Consider the following 25,413-nt stretch of genomic DNA (forward strand, 5'->3'; position numbering starts at 1 on the left):
TCTAGTGGCTGAACCACAGAAATTTGAGTCTGCTACATCCTTTGGCTAACAAAGCCAGGTCTTTTAGTCCAGGCAGGAGAGGATCATGCTTTAGATCCACTGTTCCAGAGTTCGATCCCTGCTGCTGACAGCGCACCTAGAGAGATCACATTACAACAGCAATACCTGGCAGTTTAATACAAACAAAAAACTACATCCTAACATGTTTGTAACTACCATCAGACCCCGTAGCTCGTCCAGAAGCCTGTTCTCACAGTCACTCATCATTTGGAGAAACGGCCTTGTTCTCATCTTCATCCAAATCTTGCAGCTGTTGACGAGAAAACTCCTCAAATACCAGGTTTTCATCCTGGGCACTGAAATGAAGGAAAGACAGGCCTTTCAAAACTGCATACCCCCTTAGTACTGAGCTCAGTTTTCCACTTGGAGCCCTTCAGCGTCACTTCTCTCTTCCCTTTACATGCAATGCCCTCTGACTTCACCAGTGGTGCCTTAAGTCCTGAACCAAAGCCCCCTGAAATCAATGGGTGTCTTTCCATTGACTTCAATGGGCTTTGGATCACATGCCTACAGCCCAGCCCTGTTGAGGTAGCTAGGACCAGCAGTCAACAGCTGTTTTCTACACTAGTCAGGATAGTAGCCATGGAAGTTTACTAAATGCTGTAACATGTCCTTCCCGGCTGAATAGCATAGTCTCCAGCTGGACACCTTGGAAATGGGAAGGGCTTTTACAGACTACTAGAATTAACCTGTGGAATCAGTCTTATCCTGCTCATTCTACATTATGTTTCTGGACAAGACTAGGGGAATTTCAGATGCTTTAATCCCCCAGGAGGGATGACCAGCGGGACAATATTAAAAAGAAGCTTCATACCTCTCCATCACTGTAATTACAAGCATGCATAAAAGAAGAAAGAGGAGACACAGCAGAGGGTTAGAATAGGAGTTTACTCTAAAGCTAACAGGAATCTCACAAAATAAGAAGAGACAAAAAGATAACTGGTTTAGGAAGTGGTGTTTTTTTCCTGGAGCTTGAGGAGCAACCCAGAAAAGCCTTATGTCATAAACTTTATCTCAGTGCATAAAATATTGGTGCCCGGATGAAGCAAAATTAAATCACTTTAGGGCCTGTTTACATGTGGAAACTGACTGGCATAGATACAGCAGAGTAATTATACCATAGCTAAGGCTATACCGGTATAACTCCCCATGTGGACGCTCAGGGCTGGTCTCCACTTACCAGGGGATCAACGCGCAGCGATCAATCCACCGGGGGGCCAAAGACCCGCTAAATCGATCGCCGCTCGCTCTCCCGTCAACTCCAGCACTCCACCGGAACGAGAAGCAGTAGGTAAGTCAATGGGAGAGTTTCTCCCGTCGACCCAGTGCAGTGTAGACACCGCAAAAAGTCAACCTAAGCTATTAACGTAGCTGGAGTTGCATAACTTAGACTGTGCCCCATAGTGTAGACCTGCCCTCAGTCCAGAATAAGAGACTTTATTCCGGTATAATTACTTGAAACAGAGTAATATGGAACTGAAGCTCTTAGTTGCAACATATTCCATCAGCAGAGCTCAGACATCAAAGGGGCTAAGGAGCTAAAAAAGAACTTCCCATGCTGGCTTGCTAGGAACAACTGCTGCGAAAGGCGTGCTCACCTATTAGCACCAAGCAGAGGTGATACTGCTTTGTGACATGATATTTCTCTTAATTGGTCTGTCACTCTTATTTAACTAGCCAGCCTGAACAGGGAAGAAGCCATTAATAAGCATTAAGTCAGTTAAATCGCTGTACAGAAGACAAAGTGGTAGGGACCACATTTCAGCTCTTTTCTTTATTTGGCAGCTTTTATTTTAGAGAGCAGAGCTCAGAATTTTACACTTGCTTAAATCTTACACATAACTCTTTGGCACTAGCCAAATGCATTCACATAATGGGATTTTAGCCTACGCTTTCACAGTGAGGCAGTATTCCTAGCCGCTTGCTTCCCTTTGGCTAACTTGGTGCCCTCAGAGGTCTCTCCATAAAGTAGTGATTAAGCAGAGTGTACTGTGTTGTGGTAGTGGAGGGGGGTGGTTTTGGGGTCTGCTTTTCTGGTCACTTTAGTTCACGAAAGCTTATGCTCAAATAAATTTGTTAGTCTCTAAGGTGCCACAAGTACTCCTTTTCTTTTTAGCTCACCCAGTGACAGCTGCATCACCCACCCCTTCCCCTGAGCTTAATTGCAGCCAGCTAGGCCAGACTGTCCCAGAAGTGGTCAGTGTTTCTGGGTGTCTTAGTAACTTGGTGCCAAACTCAGGACCCTGAGCTCTAGACTCCCAGGGGTGTTAAGCACCCACAACTCCAGCTGAAGTCAGTGAATGGATGATTCTCAGCACTTCTGAAAACCAGGCCTTTAAAGTGCGTCAGACCCAGCACCCATAAACAGAACCGCCTAAAATTAGTGGATCCTTTTTTAAAGCACGGGTCTGTGTTTGTATTCCATACTCAGAGGATCATTTACTGTACCCATTGACTCCATTAAGAAATCTGGGATGTAGGAATCTTATCCAATGGTCCAAGCTCAATTGAAATGAGTTGGAAATTAAATATTTAGAGCAATACTTTTAGAAGTGCCACCACACACCATTTTGCTTTTGAATCAACGGTATTAACATTTTTTCTTTAAATACAGTCTTTTGCCTTTTCTCCCATTTGAAGTATGATAGTTACTAAGGAAACAATGACATCACTGATGTGGGCGAAGCTTAGTGGTATCCATAAGTGCAGTATGCAGTCAATTTTTATATAATGGGTAGGGGGAAACACGTACTGTTTTAGTCAGATTTAGAGTTTGTCAGGAGACGAGTTACATAGGTAGGTGCTGTGCTATATGCAGCACCATAACGCCCATGACACGGTGCTAGGTTCGATTATGCTCCGAAAGACGCAATTATACTAATTTTAGCTTAAAGCAGCCTTTGCTTCCCACAGGCTCATTAGCTCATTAGGCCAACACTCTTCTTGCCTCGATGCAACGTCTCTCTCTGCTTCGCAGTTCATGTACAATTATCATGTAGCTAAAGTTCTCAAGAGCCTGAACAAGGCTATGCAATTTCTTGCAACTATCCAACGTCTAAATAAATACAACTTGGCCTTTCAGGGTTTTGGGTTTGTTTTTTTTTTTTTTTTTGGGGGGGGGGGGTTGTCTCATAGGACAGAAAATAGTATTTCATCACATGGTGTGGAAAGTTTTCTATAAGCTTGCATTATAGAATCAGAGCAGTGACTCTATAGAATTAAAGTTGGGACAGATAGTAATTTCTATTATAAGCCTGATTTTATCCTCTCCTAGCTTTTGGGGAGAGGTGGCGGGGCCTGTTTATATTTTTTTTCAAGTGTATTTTTAAGTCTTCAAAAATAGTAATTTTTGAAAGTTACAATGTAGCTAAGTGTATTACAGGTGTGAAATAAGGTTTAAAGAGATGCAACCAATGTGTACACACTGTAGGAGAAATCCCAGACACTGAGACTATACAGAAATCTGAGAAAGGAAAGGTAGTAATCAGTTCCTGTCCGTCCTCCAGGCACAGAAATAAAAAAAGGAGACAATAGTTAGCAATAGCCCTCCACTTCCGCTTTTAACTTTTAAAACAGCGTTGTAACAAATGCTTCAAAGATAACGTACACACACATTTAAGGGACAAAATCTGCTGATGCAACTCAGCACAGCTCCATTTATTTCAATGGAGCTGTGCCAGCACGGACCAGTAGAAAATGTGGTGAGAGAAAAGAGACCGAATCCTCGACTGCTTCCTCTGCTTCACACTTTGCCTGCCTGTTTGAGATTCCCTAGGCTCAATTCATCCCTGCACAAGTAAACATGCTGATACTGGATACATTCTATTTACTCTGACCCTGTATAATCCTGGGTGGATTTTTTGGGTGGTGATGGGGAAATAGAGGTGGCATTAGTTTAGCCCAGCCCACTGAGGGCATCTTAATATGATTTTCTCCTCTGGCATTTTAATCCCACTATATTTTTGGCTTTATAAGGTGATCTCCTTCCTGCTTCTCAACTGCATCCTGCCCCCCACAAAAGAGAGACAGCAAAGTAAGTAGGGAGGCACAACAGACAAATTGGTAACTTTTAGTTCATCAGCAATAATGAAGGGAACAGAAAAGATGAGGATGACAACTGATCTCAAAGTCCCCACTCATAAACACCTTTATCTAGCCCTCTTAGGGGTTGCACAAATCAGCTAAAAGAATTAGTGTGTCTCCTGGTGCTTCAAGATTCCCTAAACACTGTTTGCTATAGCTCAGTCTATGCAATTAACTTTTGATCCACTTAATGAAACAACATCTAATTTGGAACTAATGAAGCACATCTTTTTTCTCAGAGTTCAGTGAAAAACTGGTGGAATCACTATTACAAATCAAAAGCATGAAATGACTAACAGGAATAGTGATTAGAGATAACACAGGAAGCCAGAAACTGCAGGATCTGGAAAGATTTTTAGTTTACCATCTTAATTTGGTAGGTTTTATTCTCTATTTTGGGACACTCATGTTGTGTTTCAAAATCTGCTATGCAGGTTTCAAAGGGATTTTATTTTGTTCATTGTGTTTTCCTTTTTGAAGTGAAGGCATTTCTTCCCCCAATTAACTGCTTTTAGGGTTCCCCACACAATTACTGGCAAGTCTGTCCTGTTATTAAGTTATAGGAAATCTGCTATTTTCATCTGTATGATAACCTAAAAATGAACTGTTGGAGATGACTATGATTTAGCAAATGATATGTGGGCTGCTTCTTTGGTAAGAACATGTGGCGGAGGAGTGTTTGAGAGGGATGTTTTGCAATCCTGAATTTCCAATGTATCCTTTTAAAGGCAGAGAAAAAAAGATCTATACTCTGTCTGAGACTGGACTGAAGTAAGAGGAAGATTCCATGGCTCTGGCATTAGTGTTTTCCCATAGAGGCACCAGGCCTACTTCCATTGTTAGGTTGCTGAGTGTTTGAACATGCGGGCATGTGCACACACATGCTTATGTAATGAACTGTAGCTACAAACAGACACCACAGCTATCAGCATCAATCAAACCTGTAATCTTCAGTTCCCATTCTATTTGAATTACAGGAGTAAATTAGGTATCAAGAAAGAAGTATCTTTGCTGGGATCAGGCCCAAAGCTCATGCACAGTAGGACAAAGTATTACCGTCTCCCAGTCGGATAATCTAGTCCCAAGCATCTCAGTCCACAGGAGTTCAAGTCCACCTAGAGCTCTATTTTGTAACAAATCAGATTTGATTCCCAGTGTTAGCCATGGTATACATACAGATGTGCTCACTGTTACATTTAGGGCTCATCTTCACTGCAACATCTAGCCTGAATTAATACAGTCAAGTTAGCCTAGCTCAAGTAAGAATGGCCACAGTGCAAAATGACAGGCAAGCTACACAAAGCAATTGGCTTAGCATCTGAAAAGTTGTGCAAACAGTAGCTGGAGCCTGTAACAGGTCACTGCATTATTAGCTTGAACATTAGCCGCTCTCAAACATCAACCCACACCCAGACGGGCCAGCTAGCTTGAGTTTAAAGCACCCTTTAACTAGAGCTACAGATGTATTTGTGGACAGGAAGTGGGTTAGGGATAACACAAGTTATATCTTAACCCAACACTGTGGTGAAGACAAACCCTTAGTTGTGGAAACGTGTTTGGGGAATAATTAAAAAGGAATATAGTGAACTAAACAAACAAAAAAAACAATTATGTCTGAAAATATATCTACTGAAGTCACTAGAACTGAAAAGTTAGTAAGTGTTCCCACCCCCCAACCCCTGTTTGTTTACATTGTGCATTTGATAGCAATTTGGGTAAAGTTTACAAAAGTACCTAGATGATTTAAGAGCTTTGTTTTGCTTTCAAAAATGCTTTCAGGGTCTCCTAAGACAATGGGACTCAGGCATTTTCAAAAATTGTGCCCTACATGACTTTGAAGCTGAAAAATCCCATGGATTTTCAATGATACTTTGGCTCCTTAATCACTTAGACATTTGAAAAATGTTACCCTTGAAGATCTCCAGTCATTTCCACTGTTTCCTCTGCAAAGTTAATCAGTTTCTCCCTTGCTGGAAAGACCCTTATAAACATCAAGAGGGGAGAAGGAAAAAACAGTTCTGATTTCTGTAAAGCAATCTTTAGTTTAAAAACCCCTATGATATTCTATTGAAATGATGATCAGCAATGGAAATTTTCCAAAATTAGCAAGTTTATTACAAATACAAGGTTGGCACAATGTCCCTTATAACGTCTTCTCCCCCTCCTGCTCCACGTGTGTGCAAGAAGGTGTCCTATTTTTATATTTTATACACACATGCATTGAGAGAGTGTACGTGCCAACTTCTTGAAAACGTGGAAGTGGTCCTAATTTGAAGCATTCTGCATCTGGTTAGATGTGATATCTGCCTGCCCTCCATTTCTCCTGATACTCTACATTCTTCTGCCAAAATTATCTGCCTGAAGTGTGGGGAAGTAGAAGAGGGCTTTGCTGACAGCAAGCGTTCAAAAAAAAAAAAAAAAATCACACCATGCCCCACCACCAAAAATCATGCAATTAAAAAAAAAAAAAAAAGATATCCATGAGATTTTGGGTTCTTTTGATTTGCCTCCTGCTTTGAGCCCTCAGGTTATACTTGCAAATATTTTCAAGCTTTTCTCTACAGCCATGACAGTTAGAAATATTGTAAATGAAAGGTGAGATTCTCATGTGCTCTTGATTCCAGCCATTGAGGCTTTTAAGAAAGACTCCAAAACATGACAACACTCATGATGATAGAGTCACAACAGTTGGCAACACTGTCTTCTTTAATCTGCTTGCTTGAGGAGTAACAAACCGTTTGTTACTCATTCCCTCCCCTGAAGTCAACGTGCGAAGCCTGGAGTTTTGGGTTTCTCATATCTTTGTGGAGCCATGTGTCTCCTTAACACTGCTTTGGAGCAAGCATTTAGTTCAAATGCTTTAGTTTTTTGTTTTGATTTGGTGGCTCAACTTCTTATCATGGAGTTATAATACTGAGCTCCCGTCTTATTTATTCAACATATCCTGCCATATACTTTATGGCCACTAGGTGTCTCGCTAGTTATAGTTCTGCCTACGAATTTGGTGTGGCATTTTTTCCTTCTCTGTCATGCAGTTTAAGATTCCCATCAAAGGGAAATCTAGTTTGAGAAACAGTTTTAGAAATTCCTTTAGTTCACAGTGTGCTGGCTGCCTTGGTTGGGCATGGCTTTGATACAAATATGTTTTTAAAAATTAGATCACTGTTTTAAGACCAGGTCACAACCCAGCCTTGAACAGTGCTAGGGAAACATTACACCCTATCCAGAGCCATGTTAGCTGGAATTGAGTTTCACTTCCTAACAAGGGCAAAATTAACATGGATAGGACCTTTAGTCTGTGCCCTGATATCTGTTTCTTCTCTCCCTCGGTACCAATGTCCTGCTCTAATTCAAAGCAGATTAAAGACAACAGGATTCATGTCTGTCCCTTTCAAGTGGGGGTTACAGTTTAGGACAAAATGCCCATCTCTACAGAACCCTTCTCTTTTGCCCGCCTCTGACCCTTTTCTTTCAGTACATCAGGGTTGGTTTGCTCATTTGACTTGGCTTTACCTCTTTGATAAACTTGTCCTGTAGTTCTTGCACCATCCCCAAGAGCAATGGCTATGTTCTTGGGCACAACAGGATTGCACGTAACCCATGCTTTAGCTTTGGGCATTTAGTTATTTATTTTATGTGCCCAAAGACAGGGAGAGAAGCAGTGGAGGAGCAAGGGATTTTTTTTTGAATACTGTCTCTTCACATATGCAGAGGGCAGGGCAACTCAGCTAGAAGGGCCTAGAAGCATCCAACAATAAGGTGTGTCAGTCATTAGATAGGCTCAGCTCCTGTTTCAGAAGTGGTATAGGAAGGTTCCATTTAGGACAAGCAGTTTGCAGGTTCCTCACATAGGCACCATCTGAGAGCTGAGCCAATCAGAGCTCATGGGAGAAAGGTTATAAATACAGGAGTTGAAGACAGCCCTGCGAGCTCAGTAGCTGATTGACCAAGAGATGGTGTCTGCTTTGAGGGCTTGTACCACTCTGGATACAGGCTACAGATTTCTGTTTTACCAGCGACTGAAACCAGTCAACTATTAATCCAAGGACTGGAATGCTGCTAGCTATAAGAATCCCAGACTTGTTTGCTGACAAGGCTGTGACACATTTGAAAAGCGGAGCGAGACTGCCATTCTCCTCAAGCTCTGAACAGTCCAGGTGACACACACTACATATTATGGCCATACTATAAAGCCTGAGAAATCATCTCTGAAAGAAAATCAGAGGGGATGCGTGTGTGTGTGTGCAGGCTAAAACAGAGAATTGTGAGTGTTATGTAAATATTGCAATTTTGCATTTCAATGTGTAAAAGTAACAAAGTGGAGAAGTTTGTCTAATATCTAGCTCTTATACAGCACTCTTCAACAGTAGATATCAAAGCGTTATGACTTTACTATCCGATAGCTTTTGTTTAAAAGTTATTCATAAGTATTCCAAATGCTATTTACAATGTTTGTGTGTATTAAGTGTTTGATTACTAAGAAACTGTATGATACTCTCTCTCTTTGAAGCTGACTAGAGACTGTTAACTATATTCAAGGTTTTACATACAATAGCCCTGAGGTCTAACTCTGTGTTATGCTTTCTGAACATTTTGGAAGAGACAGAACTCTGACCTGTGCTTCAGCAAAAAGGTAAAGCTGAAGTGCAGGAAAGGTGGGGGGGGGGGGAGAATAAGAGTTTAACATAATATTACCTCAGCACCCACCTGCCCATTACATATGTTTTGAGATTATCTGGCACAGCACACTCAGTTCAGGTCTCTTCCCTGCTCGGGAAGAGATTCTTCTGCTGGGGGAGGAGGGGTTTATACAACAGAGGTCTATAAAATCATGACTGATGTGGAGAAAGTGAATAGGGACATGTTATGTACCCCATCCCTTGACACAAGAACCAGGGATCATTCAATGAAAATTAAAGGAGGCAGGTTTAAAAACGAACAAGGAAGTATTTCTTCACCCAACACACAGTCAACCTGTGGAGCTTGATGCCCCGGGATGTTGTGATGCCAAAAGTTTAACTGGGATCAAAAAAGAATTAGATAAGTTTACGGAGGGTAGGTCCATCAATAGCTATTAGCCAAGATAGTCATGGACATAACCCCATGCTCTGGGGGTTGCTAAACCTCTGACTGCCAGAAGCTGGGACTGGACAACAGAGATAGGATTACTCATTAACAGCCCTGTTCTGTTAATTCCCTGTGAAGCATTGGGCACTATCCATTGTTGGAAGACAGGATATTGGGCTAGATGGACCATTGGTCTGACCCAGTATGGCCATTCTGATGTTATTTTGAGGTTTCCCCTATAGCAGGAATCAAGGCATTCATAGCGGGCATCATAATATGCAAGAGACTGCGACTCATGGTGTAAGGTAGGGAATGTGGCATTACTGACCTCTTATGTTCGGCTCCTCAGGCTTGGGGTGCATGAGACGGAATGGAAGCTCTGTGCTGACTTCACTTTGGGGAGAGAAGAGAATGCATCATACCTACATGCCCGTTAACTCCTGTTTTAGTCAAGCCTACACCTCCCCAGTACGATCTACCCATGTCTACTAGATGTGAAGTCCAGTTCCACCCATCTCTAAAACTCAGCTACATTCAAAGCTCCCCACCCCCACAAAAACCAAAACCACCAAGTTCAGATTTGCTTGCTCAAAACCCAACTGCAGCCATTGCTGTCCTCTACCATTGGTTCTAGCACAAGGCCTGCGCTTAGTCCTAAATTAGTTGTTTTGCTCCTTTTTAGAGGCCGTGCACGTAACTAAAGCATAGACATCTTTATCATACTGGAGTATTCAGAGTCCTTTGACCTAACAGGTTAAGGGGCTTTTAATTTATGCGGGGGGTGAGGATAGGAGGCAAAGTGTCATGGCCTTGATTGTGTCGTTTGGAAAGGCAGAAAACGTAGCAGCTTTACCTGGAGGTGAGATCTCCCAGCATGCTAAGTAAACAGAAAAACAAAAAACATGCTTGTAATGTGCCCTTTGCTCCATGAATACATCCAAACAAGACAAAGCTTCCAGCTAACCAGCCATGCCCTATTCTCTCTTCAGTCATCTAGCACAATGGCTCTAGACGGTGGGTCTCTGATGGTCTGGAGCACTTCCAGGTGGCCCATCTGCCAAGCTTCCACACAGATATTTCCTGCTTACTGGAGCACAGTCCAGGATCCTAAGGCTTTCAAGAGGTTCTTTAGGCCAATAAAATTAGAGAAACCCAAAGCGCATCTCCGCACCCTGCATCGTTACTTAATGTCTATCTTGGCTGGGTGTTTCTTCTGTGTAAATTCAGCTATGATCAGTTCCGCAGAGGACACCAAAATTTGAGGTAACACACACACGAGTGAACCAAAGTGAGCTAGAGAAATTAGAGCAGTAAGGACTGCAGGCATGGAAGAAAGATTCCATATTAACATAAAATCCTATCACCAGGGTGGGAAAGAAAAAGCACACACAAATGGCGGAGTGGGCACCACCAGGAAGCCTCATCCCATTATATTGCAGAGAGTTCATTTTCCTCATCTCCTTAAAACTGTCTCAATATTTTTTTTTTTGGGGGGGGGGGGGGGGAGGTATAATCAAGTGCTGCAGTAGCTGTAGGAAAGGGGTGGTGGGATTTGGAATGAGAGGAGAGTTGTCCATCAGATCTTTAGTAGTTCGATGAGTTTATGAACCACTGAGTTATAGCAGCGTCTCCACTGAATTCAGTTCCCACTGGTCCTTTCCCCACACCCTCCCATGTCTTTTCTCTCTTCTCCCTCACAATGCAATGCTCAAATATAAACATCTCTGCTTCAAAGAAATTATGCAAGCAAGAATAAGAAATCAGACGGTAAAGAATCAGATTAGGTGATACTTATAAATAAGTGTTACTTTGTCAAATCCATCCTGTGGATGGAGGGAAGGAGGTTCTGAACCTCAAACAGCAAATGTTCACAAAGCTCCATTCACCGCTGCCCCCTAAATCCACAGGATGGATTAAAACACAAGCCAGGAGACCATGCAAGCAACACTTATTTTATCACAAGTACAAGCCAAACCATTGATCCTGATTTAGATTATAACAAGATCGAGACTCAGAGAATCCGGTGATGCTGAACGCAAGTGCAAATCAACACTTCCCACCAGCTGAGAGTTATTCTTGTCCCCTTCCATATTGCCACTGATATCAGGAAGCTGAACGTCCCCCATAAAGCTAAGTAGTGGGGAATAACACCAGAATTTCCCAGTAAGCTCAGTGGGTAGAAGGTCTGGACCACAGCATGTCTGGGCCCAAGGGTGTGCATCTCAGCCTTGTGCAGTAGGCAAGTGAAGACTTGGAGGTACATTTCTGATTGAAGCTTTATTTGCATTCTTACAGCATAAAAAAAACAACACATTTTCAAAATCAGAGAGGAGGCTACACTCAGAATTGAGCTGCAGGGGCATCTAGCATCTGAGGAAGGTTCTCCCCTTACAGATTGGGAAGAATTTAGGGCTGGCCAAGTGAGATGACATTGCCTAGAGGCTTCCAACCTCAAGACAGCATGTTCTAAACTGCACCCCCTTTTAGGGGGACCAGATAGCAAGTGTAAAAAATCAGGTCATGGGGGGTGGGGTGGGGGGTAATAGGAGCCTATATAAGAAAAAGACCCCAAAATCAGGACTGTCCCTATAAAATTGGGACATCTGGTCACCCTACCCCCTTTCTCCTAACTATGGACTGTCCTCTATAAAACAGGCACATTTTCCATCTCTAGTCTATACAGATACCAAGTGCATTGCTCTTACCCTGAGACAACGAGCTTCACCTTCACCTTGTAGGCAACCAGAATCCCCAGCACTGTCTTGTCTATCCCATCCTTAATACTACAGGAAAGAAAAAGAAAAGTCAGAGTGGGAACTACACAGTGCACTATCAGCACATGGCTAGAATCAAGCAGCCAAGTGAGCACATCCCATTCTCAGGTATTAAACATATTGAGAGAGACCTTGGGACAGCTGATACCCTTCCACACCTGGAAATATAGCCTGGGGCACACACCAAGGTGAAATAGATCCCAGCCTGAATGAATATAAGTCACTCTTCCAACTTGACCTATATGCAAAACTTAATGTGATATTATAGGATATTCTCTCTCTACCCTCCCTTCCTCTTTGGTACTCTCTATCGGTTGGTACCCTTCAGAATAGGACTCACATGGTACTGGAAGCCAAGTTTGTGTCTTCATCCTTTAACTTTCCATCCAGTGCTATGCCCCGTTTGTCACGGTTATTTGCCAGCAAGGGCAGAAGTATCAATGTCTTGGTGATGGTACTATTTGGCTGCACTTTCTCCCTTAGAGTGGATTGGGGTGGGGGGGGGGAGGAGGAGAGAGAAACACATTCAGTTGAAGAACAGATCTGGTTATGGGAATTTCAGAACAGATGATTGCAGAGCCAGGCACCAACTACCCAATACTTCCAGGAAAAAAAAAAGCCTTAAAAACAAAGCAATGTCTGGCTTGATCTACAACCAAGACCAGAAAATCCAACATTCAGGCCAGACACACTAGCAAAGCAAACTTCAAAGCATTCCTGAAAACTGAGCAAGTGGTTTCAATACCATAATCATTTATCTGGTTTTCACACATTAAGGCCAGAGGGACCATTATGATCTAGTCTGATCTCCTGCCACACAAAGGAAATTCAATTTCATCCAATTATTTTTCAAGCCATTGATTTTTGGTGGCATTACCCCATATCTTTTAGAAACACACCCAATCTTGATTGAAAGACTTCAGGTGAAAGAGGATCCTCCACCCTCCTTGGTAAGTTGTTCCAAGGGTTAGTTACCCTCACTGTTAAAATTTTGCATCTTTATTTCTAGCCTGAATTTGTTTAGCTTCCACTTCCAGCCATTGCAACTTGTGGACCAGTGGATACGTCTACACTGCAAAAACAAAACCACAAAAACCCTGCAGCAGTGAGTCTCAGTCGGAGTCAACTGACTCGGTCTCACAGACTTGCGCTATGGGGCTAAAAATAGCAATTTCCACTTGTGCTGGAACCGAGGCTCTGAAACCTGGTGAGCGAGGGGGGTGGGTTCATATCCCAGACTCCAGCCCAAGTTGGAATGTCTACGCTGCTATTTTTAGCCCTGTAGCCCTAGTCTGAGTCAGCTGACCCGGACTCAGACTCCCTGCCGTGGGTTTTCAGCTAGACTAGAGATCCTTCTACCGCTCCCCATGTAGGCCATCACCTATTGGATAAGTAAAGTAAACGGAGTTTCTTAAGTCTCACAATCATGTAAAGTAACCACAAACAAGCTCCCAGTGTGAATGAAATACAAGCAAAATAAGTTACAGTATTTAATCTCAGATCAAATCGATAAATCACTCAAGGCAACAACTCTGCTTTTCTCTTTAATTACTCAGCCCTCTATCCCCTTGGTACCAGCCCCTTCTACATTACTGAATAGACCATTTAGGCTTACAGCCTGGAGCCTTACACAACTCATGTGTTAGTCTGTTTTGTGTAGAGTGGAGCACTAATTCAGGACTGCAAAGCTCATTTTTCCCCCATCAAGCACTGGTTGAGCGGGCAAGCAGGCCAAGGACTGGCATTTAGGTAGGTCAGCAGGCTGTGCGCCAAGATCCAGTTGGTTACTTTATCTGGGCTATCTGGCAAGGATACACTGGTGGACTTGGTGCAGATCGTTAGGTTTGGGGATTTTAAAATTACTTAGAAGACACGAACATGGTGTTTGTTTTTTTTAAACAATAGATATAAAAATAATAGATACAGAATCAAAAACAAAAGGTACAGCTCAATATACATAGCAGCTGTGGGCCCATTTCTGCCCTCTCTGGGAACTGTATTCATAACCAAAGGCAGAATCAAGTCCTGTTTTCCTGGAAATTCACCCACCACTAGAAGGGACTGTTTTATGGTTAGCTCAGGCTAGAATGTTATTACTCAATTGTTGGTCTAATAAAATCTCACTCACTAGTAATAGCTACACAGCTACTGTGATCTTAACTACACATTGAAAACCGGGTAAATATATACAGACTGCTATTTTAAGAATATTTATATTTATTTAAAATAAAATATTTTAAAAATATATATAAATGCATATATTTAATGCATTTCATTGACCTGACACTCAATTCTGAAGGCTCAATTAAAGTTATTCAGTTAAGCAGGTATTTTGGAGATGTGCCCCACAGTTTTGAAAGCCTATAACTAATTTAATAAAATAAAATAGCCCCCTTGAATGGGATTGTCTGGCAGTTTCAGTGCAGGATGTGGCATAGCTGTTGTGACTCTCAGAAGAGTGATCTGTAAGCCAGCCATAGCCCAGGGTGACAATTACAAGTTATCATTTTGAAACTCCTTTAAAGATGGATGGGATGGATTTATGCTCTTATCACAGTCAACCTATAGAACTTGTTGCCAGAGGATGTTGTGAAGGCCAAAACTATAACAGGGTTCAAAAAAGAACTAGAGAAATTCCTGGAGGACAGGTCCATCAATAGCTATTAGCCAAGATGGGCAGGGATGCAGCACTATGGTCTGAGTGTCCCTTGCTTCTGTTTGCCAGAAGCTAGGGATAGATCACTTGGTGATTACCTGTTCTGTTCATTCCCTCTGAAGCACCTGGCACTGGCCACTGTTGGAAGACAGGATACTGGGCTAGGTGGACCATTGGTCTGACCCAGTATGGCTGTTCTTATGCATTGGAATATCCTGTCTTTCAGATCCCTGAGTGGAGGGCTGGGGCAGTCCCTGGCTGGTGGGAGAGGAGACTCCCATCTGAATGTAGCTGGGCAGAAGTGGCGCCTTTTTAATTACTTGGCGCCTTTTACATTTTACTCCCCCGGCGGCACTCCGGGTCTTCGGTGGCGGGTCGGGGGGAGCTGAGATAAAAAAGGCGCCACCCCCGGTACTCACCCGGCGGCACTCCGGGTCTTCAGCAGCACTTTGGCATTGGGCCCTTCACTCGCTCCGGTCTTCGGCGGCATTGCAGTGGCTGGGGGGGGTCCTTCAATGCTGAAGACCCAAGCGAGTGAAGGGCCCGACGCCGAAGTGCTACTGAAGTCCTGGAGCGCCGCTGGGTGAGTACCGGGGGTGATGCCTTTTTATTTTATTTTTTTTAATCTCCACTCCCCCTGTTTTTTGCACCTGGCTACGCCACTGCCCATTGTTTCAAACAAAACTACAGCGGGCAAGAGAATTCTCAGTGTATCAAGTGAACTGTTTTCATCCAGGGCATGGGGTGGAGAGAGAGAGAGAATGGGGCTGATCATCGAAAACATGATAGCTGACCTCTGTCAGCGTCCCCTTAGTCTGAGGGGTGGCAGGGCTGCACCAGGAAACTAGCTCCAGACCATAGCTGAGAGCCTCTAATTTCTGGTGAGAGAAGATACTTAAAAAGGGAGCGAAGGAAATGAGTGAGTAGGGTAGAGAAGGGAAAGCAGGACAATCAGATACTCACTGCACCTCCTCCATTGCTACCGCCTTCGTGTAATAGTCACTCGAGTACAAAACCACATTGGCAACTTGCTCCACTAAGAGAGAGAGAACAAAAACAGGAGTGAGGGGACAGAATCAATGATACAGACACAGCATATAAACAATGTAAACGACTACCCTTCTCAAGAAGGAACAAACAGGGACAGCAGGTAGGGCACATACAATTCACAGACCTCCCATATAAACACAAGCTCTAGAATTTTACCCAGTTACCCTCATATTGTGTTCAATAATGTATGTTTGACTAAAACACATATTCTAGAAAGGCACAGGGCCCTGAAGCCATCAAAAGATGGAGAATTCACCACTTTCCTTAGTAGTTTGTTCCAATGGTTAATCATCCTCACTGGTAAAAATTTACACCTTATTTCTAATTTGAATTTGTCTGGCTTTAGATAAATGGTATTTTCTCCCTGTGGAGATCACAGTCAATCATCTCTTGATCTTTTGGATAACAAACAGATTGAGTTCTTTAAGTCTTTCACTGTAAGGCATTTTCTACCCAGCCCTCATATCATTTGTGTCTATCTTCTGCACCCTCCCCAATTTTTCAACATCCTCTTTAAAACATGACACTAGAACTGGATGCAGTGTTCCAGTATCAGTCTCCCCAGTGCTATATGCAGGGGTAAAATCACCACCCTCTTCCTACTCACTCATCCCGTTTATACGGCCAAGGATCAGATTCATCTTTTTTGTCGCAGTATCGCACTGGGAGATCACGCTGAGTTGCTTGTCCACTATGATCCCTAAACTCCTTTACAGAATCACTGCTTCCCTGGATATAGTCACCTATTCTGTAGGTATGGCCTGAATTCTTTGTTCCTTGATGAACGACATGGCATTTGTCTGTATGAAAACACATTTTGTTTGAATGGCCCAGCTTACCAAGTCACTCTGTAGGACTGCCCTGTCTGCACCATTTACCATTCTGCCAATCTGTGTGTTGTCTGCAAATTTTATCAGCAGTGATGTTATATATACTTCCGGATCACTGATAAAAACATTGAACAGTGCCAGGCCCAGAACTGATCCCAACATAACCTCACTAGAAATAACCACATTCAAAGACAATTCCCTGTTGGCAACTTCAAAGTGTCCTGCTGCTCACGCAACCTCTGCATCTCACATATTTAAGCCCATCACCTTCCCACACAGGAGGCAGCATGATTTAAAGCACTGGACTGGGACTCTGGAGACCTGCTTTCTACCGCCAGCTCTGCCACCGACCCATTGCCTGGCCTTGGGCAAGTCATTTGCCCTCCTTGCACCTTTGTTTCCTCTCCTATCCTTTGTGTCTCTCTCTCTCACTAGGTGTTCGTAGATGGCCCAATACAATGGGGTTTTAATTTTATTTGTGGCCTTTAATTTGTATTATGGTAACACCTAAAGCCAAGCAGTACTGGAACTGAACCTGAATATCCTGCCTTTGCCCTTCCTCAGGGAGAAGGGGGGGACCCCTTCAGTGCTCTAAGATGGGCAGTCTCCCATAACAAGAACCCTCTTGCCAGCTGTCATTTCGCTTGTAACAGTGATGGGCCGAAAAGCAGTGCAAAATCATGCGCACTTTGAAAGGGCACGTCTAGAGCTGTCACAGCCACAATTCCTAATAGAGGGCAATGGAGGGACAGGGTGACGGCTCTGGAGAGTCCCATTTCCTGAAGGGCAGCAGAGGCATTGGAGCAGCATAGGGACGCTGACAGGGCAATGGGATGGAGCAGGGTGACCCTACGTCTGTTTAAGTGAGGGACACTAATAGGTTCCAGCTCTGACAACAGGATGAAAACACAAACCCCACGCTGCGTAGCCCCCACGGGATTAAGGACAACAGCAAAAACGTACCCAGCACTCTGATCTTCTTCACTGTTTTCTCTGTATTGTTGGTCACGGTGACAGTGACAGGAATGGGCTCGCCATGGTAAAACACCTGGAAGAGTCAGATGGGCTCAGCACTTGGCGCATAACCTAGCAGAAGGGCTTGTACAATCTAAAAAAAAATACAATTCTAGTCCCCCTGTGGACTGATGATGGGGCATCAACTACTCCAGGTACATACAGCCTCCGTGCCTACGGCCTGAGCCGAAGCCCACTGAAGCCAATGGGAGTCATTCCACTGACTTCAATAGTCAGTCACTATTGAATTGTGTAGCAGAGCACCAGTGAAAGAGCTCACGCACTCCATTCCCAGCTACTGCTGACAGCAGCGACTGAGAGAAATGGTGTCAAAGCACTTGAATGTTAGAGCAAGTCAGAACAAACTGAATCCAGGTGCGAATGTCTCAGGGAGGGGGTTTTGGGGCAGCGAAGGAGGTATTTGCTTCTGAGCAATGAGCAGATGAAGCTCTCCGGGGCAGGCTGCTCACCTCTTTACTTAGACGTGCTCTCAGGTGCAGTGGCTTGCTGGACATGAAAAACTGCCAGGTGGTCTCAGCTTGAGGTTGGGGTCCTGGTTCTTCTGGGGCAAACTGTACTTTACGGATCAACAGGCGTACAAAATTCCTGAGGAGCGGCAAACAGAACTGCAGTTACACAGAGCAGACCCTCCTACTTCACTGGAGTGGTTGTTCACCTGCATTCACATCCCTTTCGGAACATTTCCGATGGAAGGATCTGAACACCAATACCTGGAGCAGAGCTGAACCAGCGCCAAGAGACTGTCCTGATTCCACACACATTCTGTTACCTTTTGGGAATTCGCTCTTCCACGTTCTCTGTACAGAAAGCTTTCACCTCAAAGTCCACCCCGCAGCACTGCCACAGAGAAAGAGAGAGAGAAGCTGTGAAATTTGTTAAGTGGTTAGCAGCCTTCCTATACAAGAAACTCTGCAGGTGTAACACCCAGGGTTTGGAAAAATCTTCCTGAACTTGACAACTGACACCTCCAAGCCTATTATGTTTCCTAGTGAGGCAAGTGCTATCGACTCACTCCGAGCAACATGTCCCATGTTCTTAAAGATTAGCCACCTGTCCTGTGTTTCTAAAATGACTAACATCAGTCCCATTTAGTTCTCTCTTTAAAGATTTGTGAAACCTTTTGCTAACATATTTCTATTGTTAAGCAGACATACAATGTATCCCTGTGACCTCCAGTGTCTGCCCAACACCTTTGCATCACTTTTTCATAAGTCCAATCTAGTTGTTTGGACAAGTATCCAATATTTTAAAATGCATTATCCTTGAGTAACTGCTCTTGTTACCTAGTTACTCTTAACAGGGTTTGTTTTTTTACCCAAACATGTAACACAAGTTTCTTCCATATATATTTTAAATTAATGGGAGATCTTGGCACTTGGTCTAAAAAAAGGCATTAGATTTCAGACACTTGAGTGAGAGTGTGTGTGATGTGAGTGAATATTTAACACAAGCTTGTCTGACACCACACTTATTTCATTTGTGGCCAACCTCCATCTCCTGTAGTATTCTGAAGGAAATGGAGTCTCAGGTTTCAGTGAAATGCTTTCCGCCCCCAACTGTTATACTGCTATTGATCGGTTACTAAATGAGACTGGATACTCAAAATGCCTCTGACTCCATCCCACTCTGGCTTATTTCCTGTTGGGTGGTTCACAAGATGGCACAATTCCACATCTCCAGTGATGGAAAGTACATCAACTTCTGTGTTACCTAGTTCTTGCTCTCAAAATATTTGAGCCAAATATGCATCTCTTGCTCTTTTCTGGGAATTTCTTCCCCAGTAGAAGTACTGAATATATGAAACCCTGTTGGTCTCACCTTCCCGACATCATTAGGGGCTGGTTGCAGGGAAACTGAACAGGGCAGATAGTCTGGAAACTGAGGAAAAAAAAAAAAAACAGAAAAATTATCCAGATCCCCAACTCTATTGCTCCTAAAATGATACAGCACTCGTGATAGGTGCATGAGTGACAGCCTGAGACAGCACAGCCCATTAGTTCTCCATAAAAGACAAGCCTGAGCATCATCAAGGCAAGCGTCCCCACATTACCCTGCCCAAGTGCCCCAACCAGGCACTGGAGGACCACTGACATTGTTAATTGTATTCCAATAGTGCCTAGAGAGCCCAGCTGAGAGAGAGGCCCCATTGTTCTAGGCACTGCACACATGTAAGCTCCTTGGGGCAGGGACTTCTAATTTAAATAGATAAGACAAAGGGTGGGAGGAGAAACAAAGGATCAGAAAGGGGAAATGATTGCCCAAAGTCAGACAAATTGGTAGCAGAACCCCAGGATTAGAACCCAGGACTCCTGACTTCCAGACCAGTGCCCTACCCAGGGGATAATTCTGCTTCCATTTCAGGGGAGTGAGTGAAAGATAGTAGATTCATGTAAGGGTCACATGGGCACAGAGACTGAACTAACGAGGCCAAAGATAGTGTTTGAGGACATCCGTCCATGGGGAACTGGACTGAGATCACTAGAACAGCCAGCAGAGAGTAAGAGCGCTCAGTCGCTTTTGGCCTGGGCAGGACGTGAGCTTGTGATGAAAGGCTCCAGCTCTGCCCCGCTGGAACGACATGGCCTGGAAGTTCTACCACCTGCGCCACCCTAGAAATCCCAACAGTCTGAGCTTGGTGGAGGTCTCCATTTTGTCTTTGAATGGTTAGTAGACATGTCACAAGCCTAGACTTTGCAGAGTCAGTTGAAAGCCTATTTGCTACAGTATCAGTATATGGCAGATTCTAAATGGGATTCCACTAGATACTATGGTCTCTAAGGCAGAGTGAAGGGGACGGGATGTCTCTGGGGTAAGAAGAGGAAGCAGACATACGGGCTGTAGATCTACTCATGTTAGTGTTTTCTATAGCACCTATCAAACTGGTATCTAAGACGTTCTGATGATACAGTGATAAGCACCAGTATAAGCACCTAGACAGGCTGGTAGAAGAAGATTGCACAGTGACATTCTGAGGGGACTTCACGGAGTTTCTGGGCCAGACGTGCATGAAGAAGCTTGGGAGCAGGCTAGCAATGGTGTCTGGGGAGATAGCAGGTGGGAGGATAAGGCTGGGGTAGAAGTGCTGAGAGACTAGGCAGAGAGAAGGAGCCGGGCATCCTGAAAAATGGCCACAGAAGTGGTAGCAGCCAGGTTAAGTATCTGACTGCCACTGAGGCCTGTACCCTGGGTGTCACCTTCGACTCTGCTCTCTCACCGGAGCAACATTCAGGCCATTTCTACATCTGACTGCTTTCTCCACACAGCATCTCCAAACTCCAGCCCCTTCTCTTGTCCACACAGCCAAAACTCTTGTCCAAGCCCACATCACTTCACATCCTGACTACTGCAGTCTTCTCCTTTCTGGCATGGATTCTCTGCTCCCCCCAACTCTATTCAGAATGCTGCTGCTAAGATCGCCTTCTTGGCTAGTCACTCTGACCATGTCAGCCCTCTGAGGCCCGCCTCTGACTCACCTCCACATCAAATACAAACTTCTCGTAACTTCTTCATAACTCAGTCTGACCCCACTTCACAGAACTAGAAGCCTACCTCACTGCCAACCCTTGCCCTCCCTCTCCAAGCATTCCCAGCCTTTTCCTCCACTGGCCAACTTCTTTGAATCGCATGCTTTTTCATATGCTGCCCCACAAGCACAGGAAAAGTTCCCCACTAAAAGCCGTACAGCCACTTCCTTACCTTTTTCCATACCCCTCAAGACGCATGTCTGCTGTGGAACGTCCAAAATCCAGCCTGCTGCCCATAGCCACGCAGGTATCAAGTGGTCACTTCCCTTCTTTCCTTCCTCTCTCTCATATCCCACCCCAGTAAAATATTTGTAATCATTGCAACTAATAAAGCTGGGCCAATTTGCCACCAGATTCATTTGCTTCTGTGTTGTAGCCACATCCCCTATTCTTGACCATGCGTGTCTTGAGACTGTAAGACCTCGGGGGCTGTCTCTGATCTGTGCTTATACAATGCCGAGCATAATGGGGCCACTAAACCCAGCTGGACTTTTGGGTGCTACCCAAATATAAGCAATAATTGTATTAACTCATTTTAATAATTATTCCAGCAAAAGGTAGGGTTTTTTGCAAATCAGTTCCACAACTCAAGGCATAGACACATCCTCATTAGTACACAAGGCAGTAGTATAAGCAAATATTCTGGCAATAGGGGAGCGAGACACATAGGGGGAAACATTAAGGGCTTTTATTGTCATAAAGTCATTATGGTTCCCTGTATAAGGAATTTTTTTGTGCGCAGTCAGAACCCCTCCAGTTTGTTAAATCCTTAGCATACTTGGGGTGGTAAATAATGGTTGCCATCTAACCTCTGACTCAAAGTTAGAGTTTTAGGTAACATTAATCTCCTCTTCAGATTATCATGGAGTGCTGACAGGCTGGATAATAAGGGTCAAGTAGAAGTGGGTCAGAGGCTCATATGAGCCACTTACTGTTAAAACAAAAGGGTAAGCATTGTTCCCCAGCTTCTTCATCAGACATTCCTGCAATTGGGAGAGAGATTCCCATTTCTCCACTGGTGGATACAACTGTATCCTAGAGAAAAAAAGATCCTTTCGGAAGGTCAGACCCATCACATCAATGTCTTCTTGGCCATACCGGAAAGCACAGGTCAGAGTCACATACACTGGAAAGAACATACACAGTAGATTACACTTTCAGTGAGCAGCCAATTCAGAGATTTTGAGACTTAGAGACCATCTGTGTTACAATTATGGAGTCCAGGAAAACAGTTACAACACTGTTGTGTCCCTCCCTCTGGCCCTGGTTCCAATTCATAATATAGCAAAGATCTTAAGTTTGTTTTGTAATGAGACTGAAGTCTTGGACCATATTCAAACAGCATGTCCAACAACTGGAAGTTCTCTCCCCAGGATGAGGTGAATTTTGCTTAAGCCAATTAGAGCCCTGAAAGCAGGAGAGATCCTTGCTTTGCAGTGAGAGATCACTGAAGAGGTAGCAAACTCTGAAATCATTTAAAACATCAAACCCTTCTTCCCCTTGATGATCTCGGGATCCACTAACAAGACACCATCTAGAAAGAAGAAATAGAAAATAGTAAATGTTAAGCAGTATGGGGGAAAAATAATTGGGGTTTATTAAGTCAAAAAAACCTGTAAGAAGAGCTTGTGTCTGGACTTACCTACAGGTTCCACACCATCTATGTGGTCAATGAAGTCTCGTTTTCCCAGGTAGATAGTCACCTGTAGGAAGGAGACAATGCAGATGGGGCAAGACCAGCCAGGGCATCAATCCTGCCAAGAGCTGAGCACTTTAGCCCAATTGAGCAAAATAACTTTTAAGCATATGCTTAAAAAAAATTAAGCACATGGGTAGTTTCCATTGAAATTATCAGGACTATTCATGAGCTTCAGTATTAAACTGGATCCGGGTAAAGGGCTCAGCACGTTGCAGGACCAAACTCCAAAAGCACGACACAATTCCTTGTGTCTGCCGCACAGGAGCTGTGCAGTGAAGGACTTTTGCCTCAGACTGGAAAGATGGTGAGTCGGTCTTGATTTAGACATCTGGGCAGCTAACAGAGAGACGTCCAATGAGGTGGTTGGGAGAGGCATTGCCATCCTATGTAAGATCGGTCATTATGTTAACATGCAGGTAGTCCACTTTATCAATTCTGTAACATAGCCAACCACTAGGGCGTGAGTATAAATCAAATTATTTTCAAAAGAAGTGGGGTGAAGACAAGTGTCCCATAAATAGATCCCCAGGTAAGCAAGGCAGTGGCCCTGTCCACCCATGGCTCAACCTGGTGGGTATGCATGCCAATTACTGTGCTACTTACAGCTTTATCACGGGACATCTTCTTGTAGACAACATGTGATTGAGGGGGACTGGCGTTCTTCAGAGAAATTGAGGAAAGAGTAGCCACCTTATGAGACTCAGCACAGCTCATTTCCACAGATGGGTGGGACACTGGGAAAGAACAAAGCCTTCTGACAGCAAGAGATCCTTGAACAAGTGTCAAAAAGAGAAGATGAATGAGATTATAGGTATGTTGAATAGGATCCAAAATCTTAATGCACTACATTGGTTGGTTAAAACAGACTATTCCCTCTGAAAACTCAAGTCAACTCTGGTGCTAGCGAATAGTTTCCCTTTTATTTTACCCTTTCCCTCTGCATTAAATTGGAAGCTTAAATGAAAAGTTCACTTTTCAAGCTACCAATGGGAGTTATGAAGCTAAATTCTCACACAGATGGCTTTTGGGGTGGGGGTGGAGAGTAAGATAAATAAGCACAAGCAGAAGCAGGCCAAACACCTGATCAGATTTTTTTTTTTTTTTAATTTGACCTTTTAACTCAAACTGGATTTTTAAAAAAACAAAACAAACAAAAACAAAAAACCAAACCAAACCACCCCATACAGTAGGGAGAAAAAATTGCAAAGTTTCCATTTTTTAAAAGTTTGTTAGAAAATTCAAAGCAAAACTATTTAGCTTTTTGATTGTTCAGTAGGTGCATGGTGGGGTTCAGTTTCCCTTTTTCAGTATTGCCTATTTTGATTGATCTTAGTCACATGATAGGATTATTTATTTCAAAAATTTAAACCTTTCAACTTCTCAGAAAGTTCAGTTTCAAAAAAATCCTTTTGAAAATTAAACTGGGCATTACAGAAAACGAAAATGCTTGCAGATGTCATCTATTTTTCAACCACTTCTGCTTCTTACATTATCCTGTGAATCTTTACAATATGGCATGACATTTATTAGGAACTTACACAACACAGACACTCAGAAATTAGTTTCTGACTCCCTCCAAGAAAAAGCTGGTCCTTCTCTTCACCTTTGGAATCAGTTCATTGAAGGAAGTATTTTGGAAGGCCAGGATTAAAGAGAGAAAAATTAAAACATTCCCCACCTTTGCCAAAGTGGGAGCAGCTTTTCTAAGAGTAGTATGGAATTCCTCGGGGGAACACGTGAGCCAGAGGATTTGAGAAAGAGGAAACTAGAGAAAGAAACAGCAGTATCTTTAAATACCTTGCAGTGCTCCAAATTCCACAGCAGCCACCAGAGGAGAAAGTTCCCAAAGCAATAAAATAACTCCTTCTAAACCACTGAACAAAGGTAAATTTTCCAGGCAGCCAGGTCCTGCAGCTCTTCCCTGTCTGTGGGAGTGACTCACTAGCCTGCTGGTGAAAAAGGAGGGCAATATGTAGCCTGAAATGAAAATGGGTTTCTGGTTCTTATGCCCAGATTTTCAAAAACCAATCCCCTTCAAGCAGCAAATATTGTACCTGGATTAAGAACAGATCAGCTAGGTCAGCAGTGCTGGCTATTACTTACGGGACCCCAGATCTTCAAGAGTCTACAGTGCCATCCTACCAGATTCATTGGGTGTAAAGTCAGTACAGATTTATATGGAGCAGGAGGGTTATGGAAAGCAGCTTTATTCTAAAGCTCTTTCTCCATCTCTTTCTCTATTGGGGCTGCAAATCATGCAGCCTAATAAGGAGCTAAACAAAGGACTATTTGTGCGACATTGAACTTGCAAGCATTAGAACAAATCTCTATAAATACAAGCTATTCTAAGAGTTGCAAGTACATTATCATTAGATATGTTATTTCCACAATTGAACTGTAGAGTTAATACAAAGCTTATCTATTGTTGTGTCACTGATATCCCTCGGGCACATTGTACAATAGTTTATGTTGGTGGCCCACCCACTGTTTTCTTCAATTGGTTTATAAAGAGGAAATTACACATGCTCAATACATGTTTAAAGATGTACAATAGAGATGAGCAATTTGATCAATTTAGCTTTTTTCCGCTCATGAAGGGTCTGAAAATAGCTTTTGCTTTTCTTGAATTTCAATT

General features: G+C 43.4%; 1 protein-coding gene across 1 annotated transcript; it reads right to left on the minus strand.

Moving 5' to 3' along the window:
• Window positions 1-224: 224 nt before the first annotated feature.
• SAG (S-antigen visual arrestin) lies at window positions 225-23,492 on the minus strand. Its single transcript, XM_077826014.1, has 15 exons — window positions 23,382-23,492; window positions 22,722-22,782; window positions 22,569-22,613; window positions 22,012-22,205; window positions 19,374-19,433; window positions 18,325-18,392; window positions 18,005-18,140; window positions 17,484-17,568; window positions 15,604-15,676; window positions 12,325-12,462; window positions 11,916-11,993; window positions 10,064-10,087; window positions 9,539-9,603; window positions 6,053-6,124; window positions 225-356 (listed from the first exon to the last, which is right to left on the minus strand). The coding sequence occupies exons 1-14, from the start codon at window positions 23,490-23,492 to the stop codon at window positions 6,099-6,101; spliced, it is 1,164 nt and encodes a 387-aa protein (XP_077682140.1). The 3' UTR covers window positions 225-356; window positions 6,053-6,098.
• Between the last annotated feature and the right edge of the window lie 1,921 nt (window positions 23,493-25,413).

Source organism: Eretmochelys imbricata, chromosome 9, assembly GCF_965152235.1.
Source record: "Eretmochelys imbricata isolate rEreImb1 chromosome 9, rEreImb1.hap1, whole genome shotgun sequence".
NCBI classification, from domain to species: domain Eukaryota; kingdom Metazoa; phylum Chordata; order Testudines; family Cheloniidae; genus Eretmochelys; species Eretmochelys imbricata.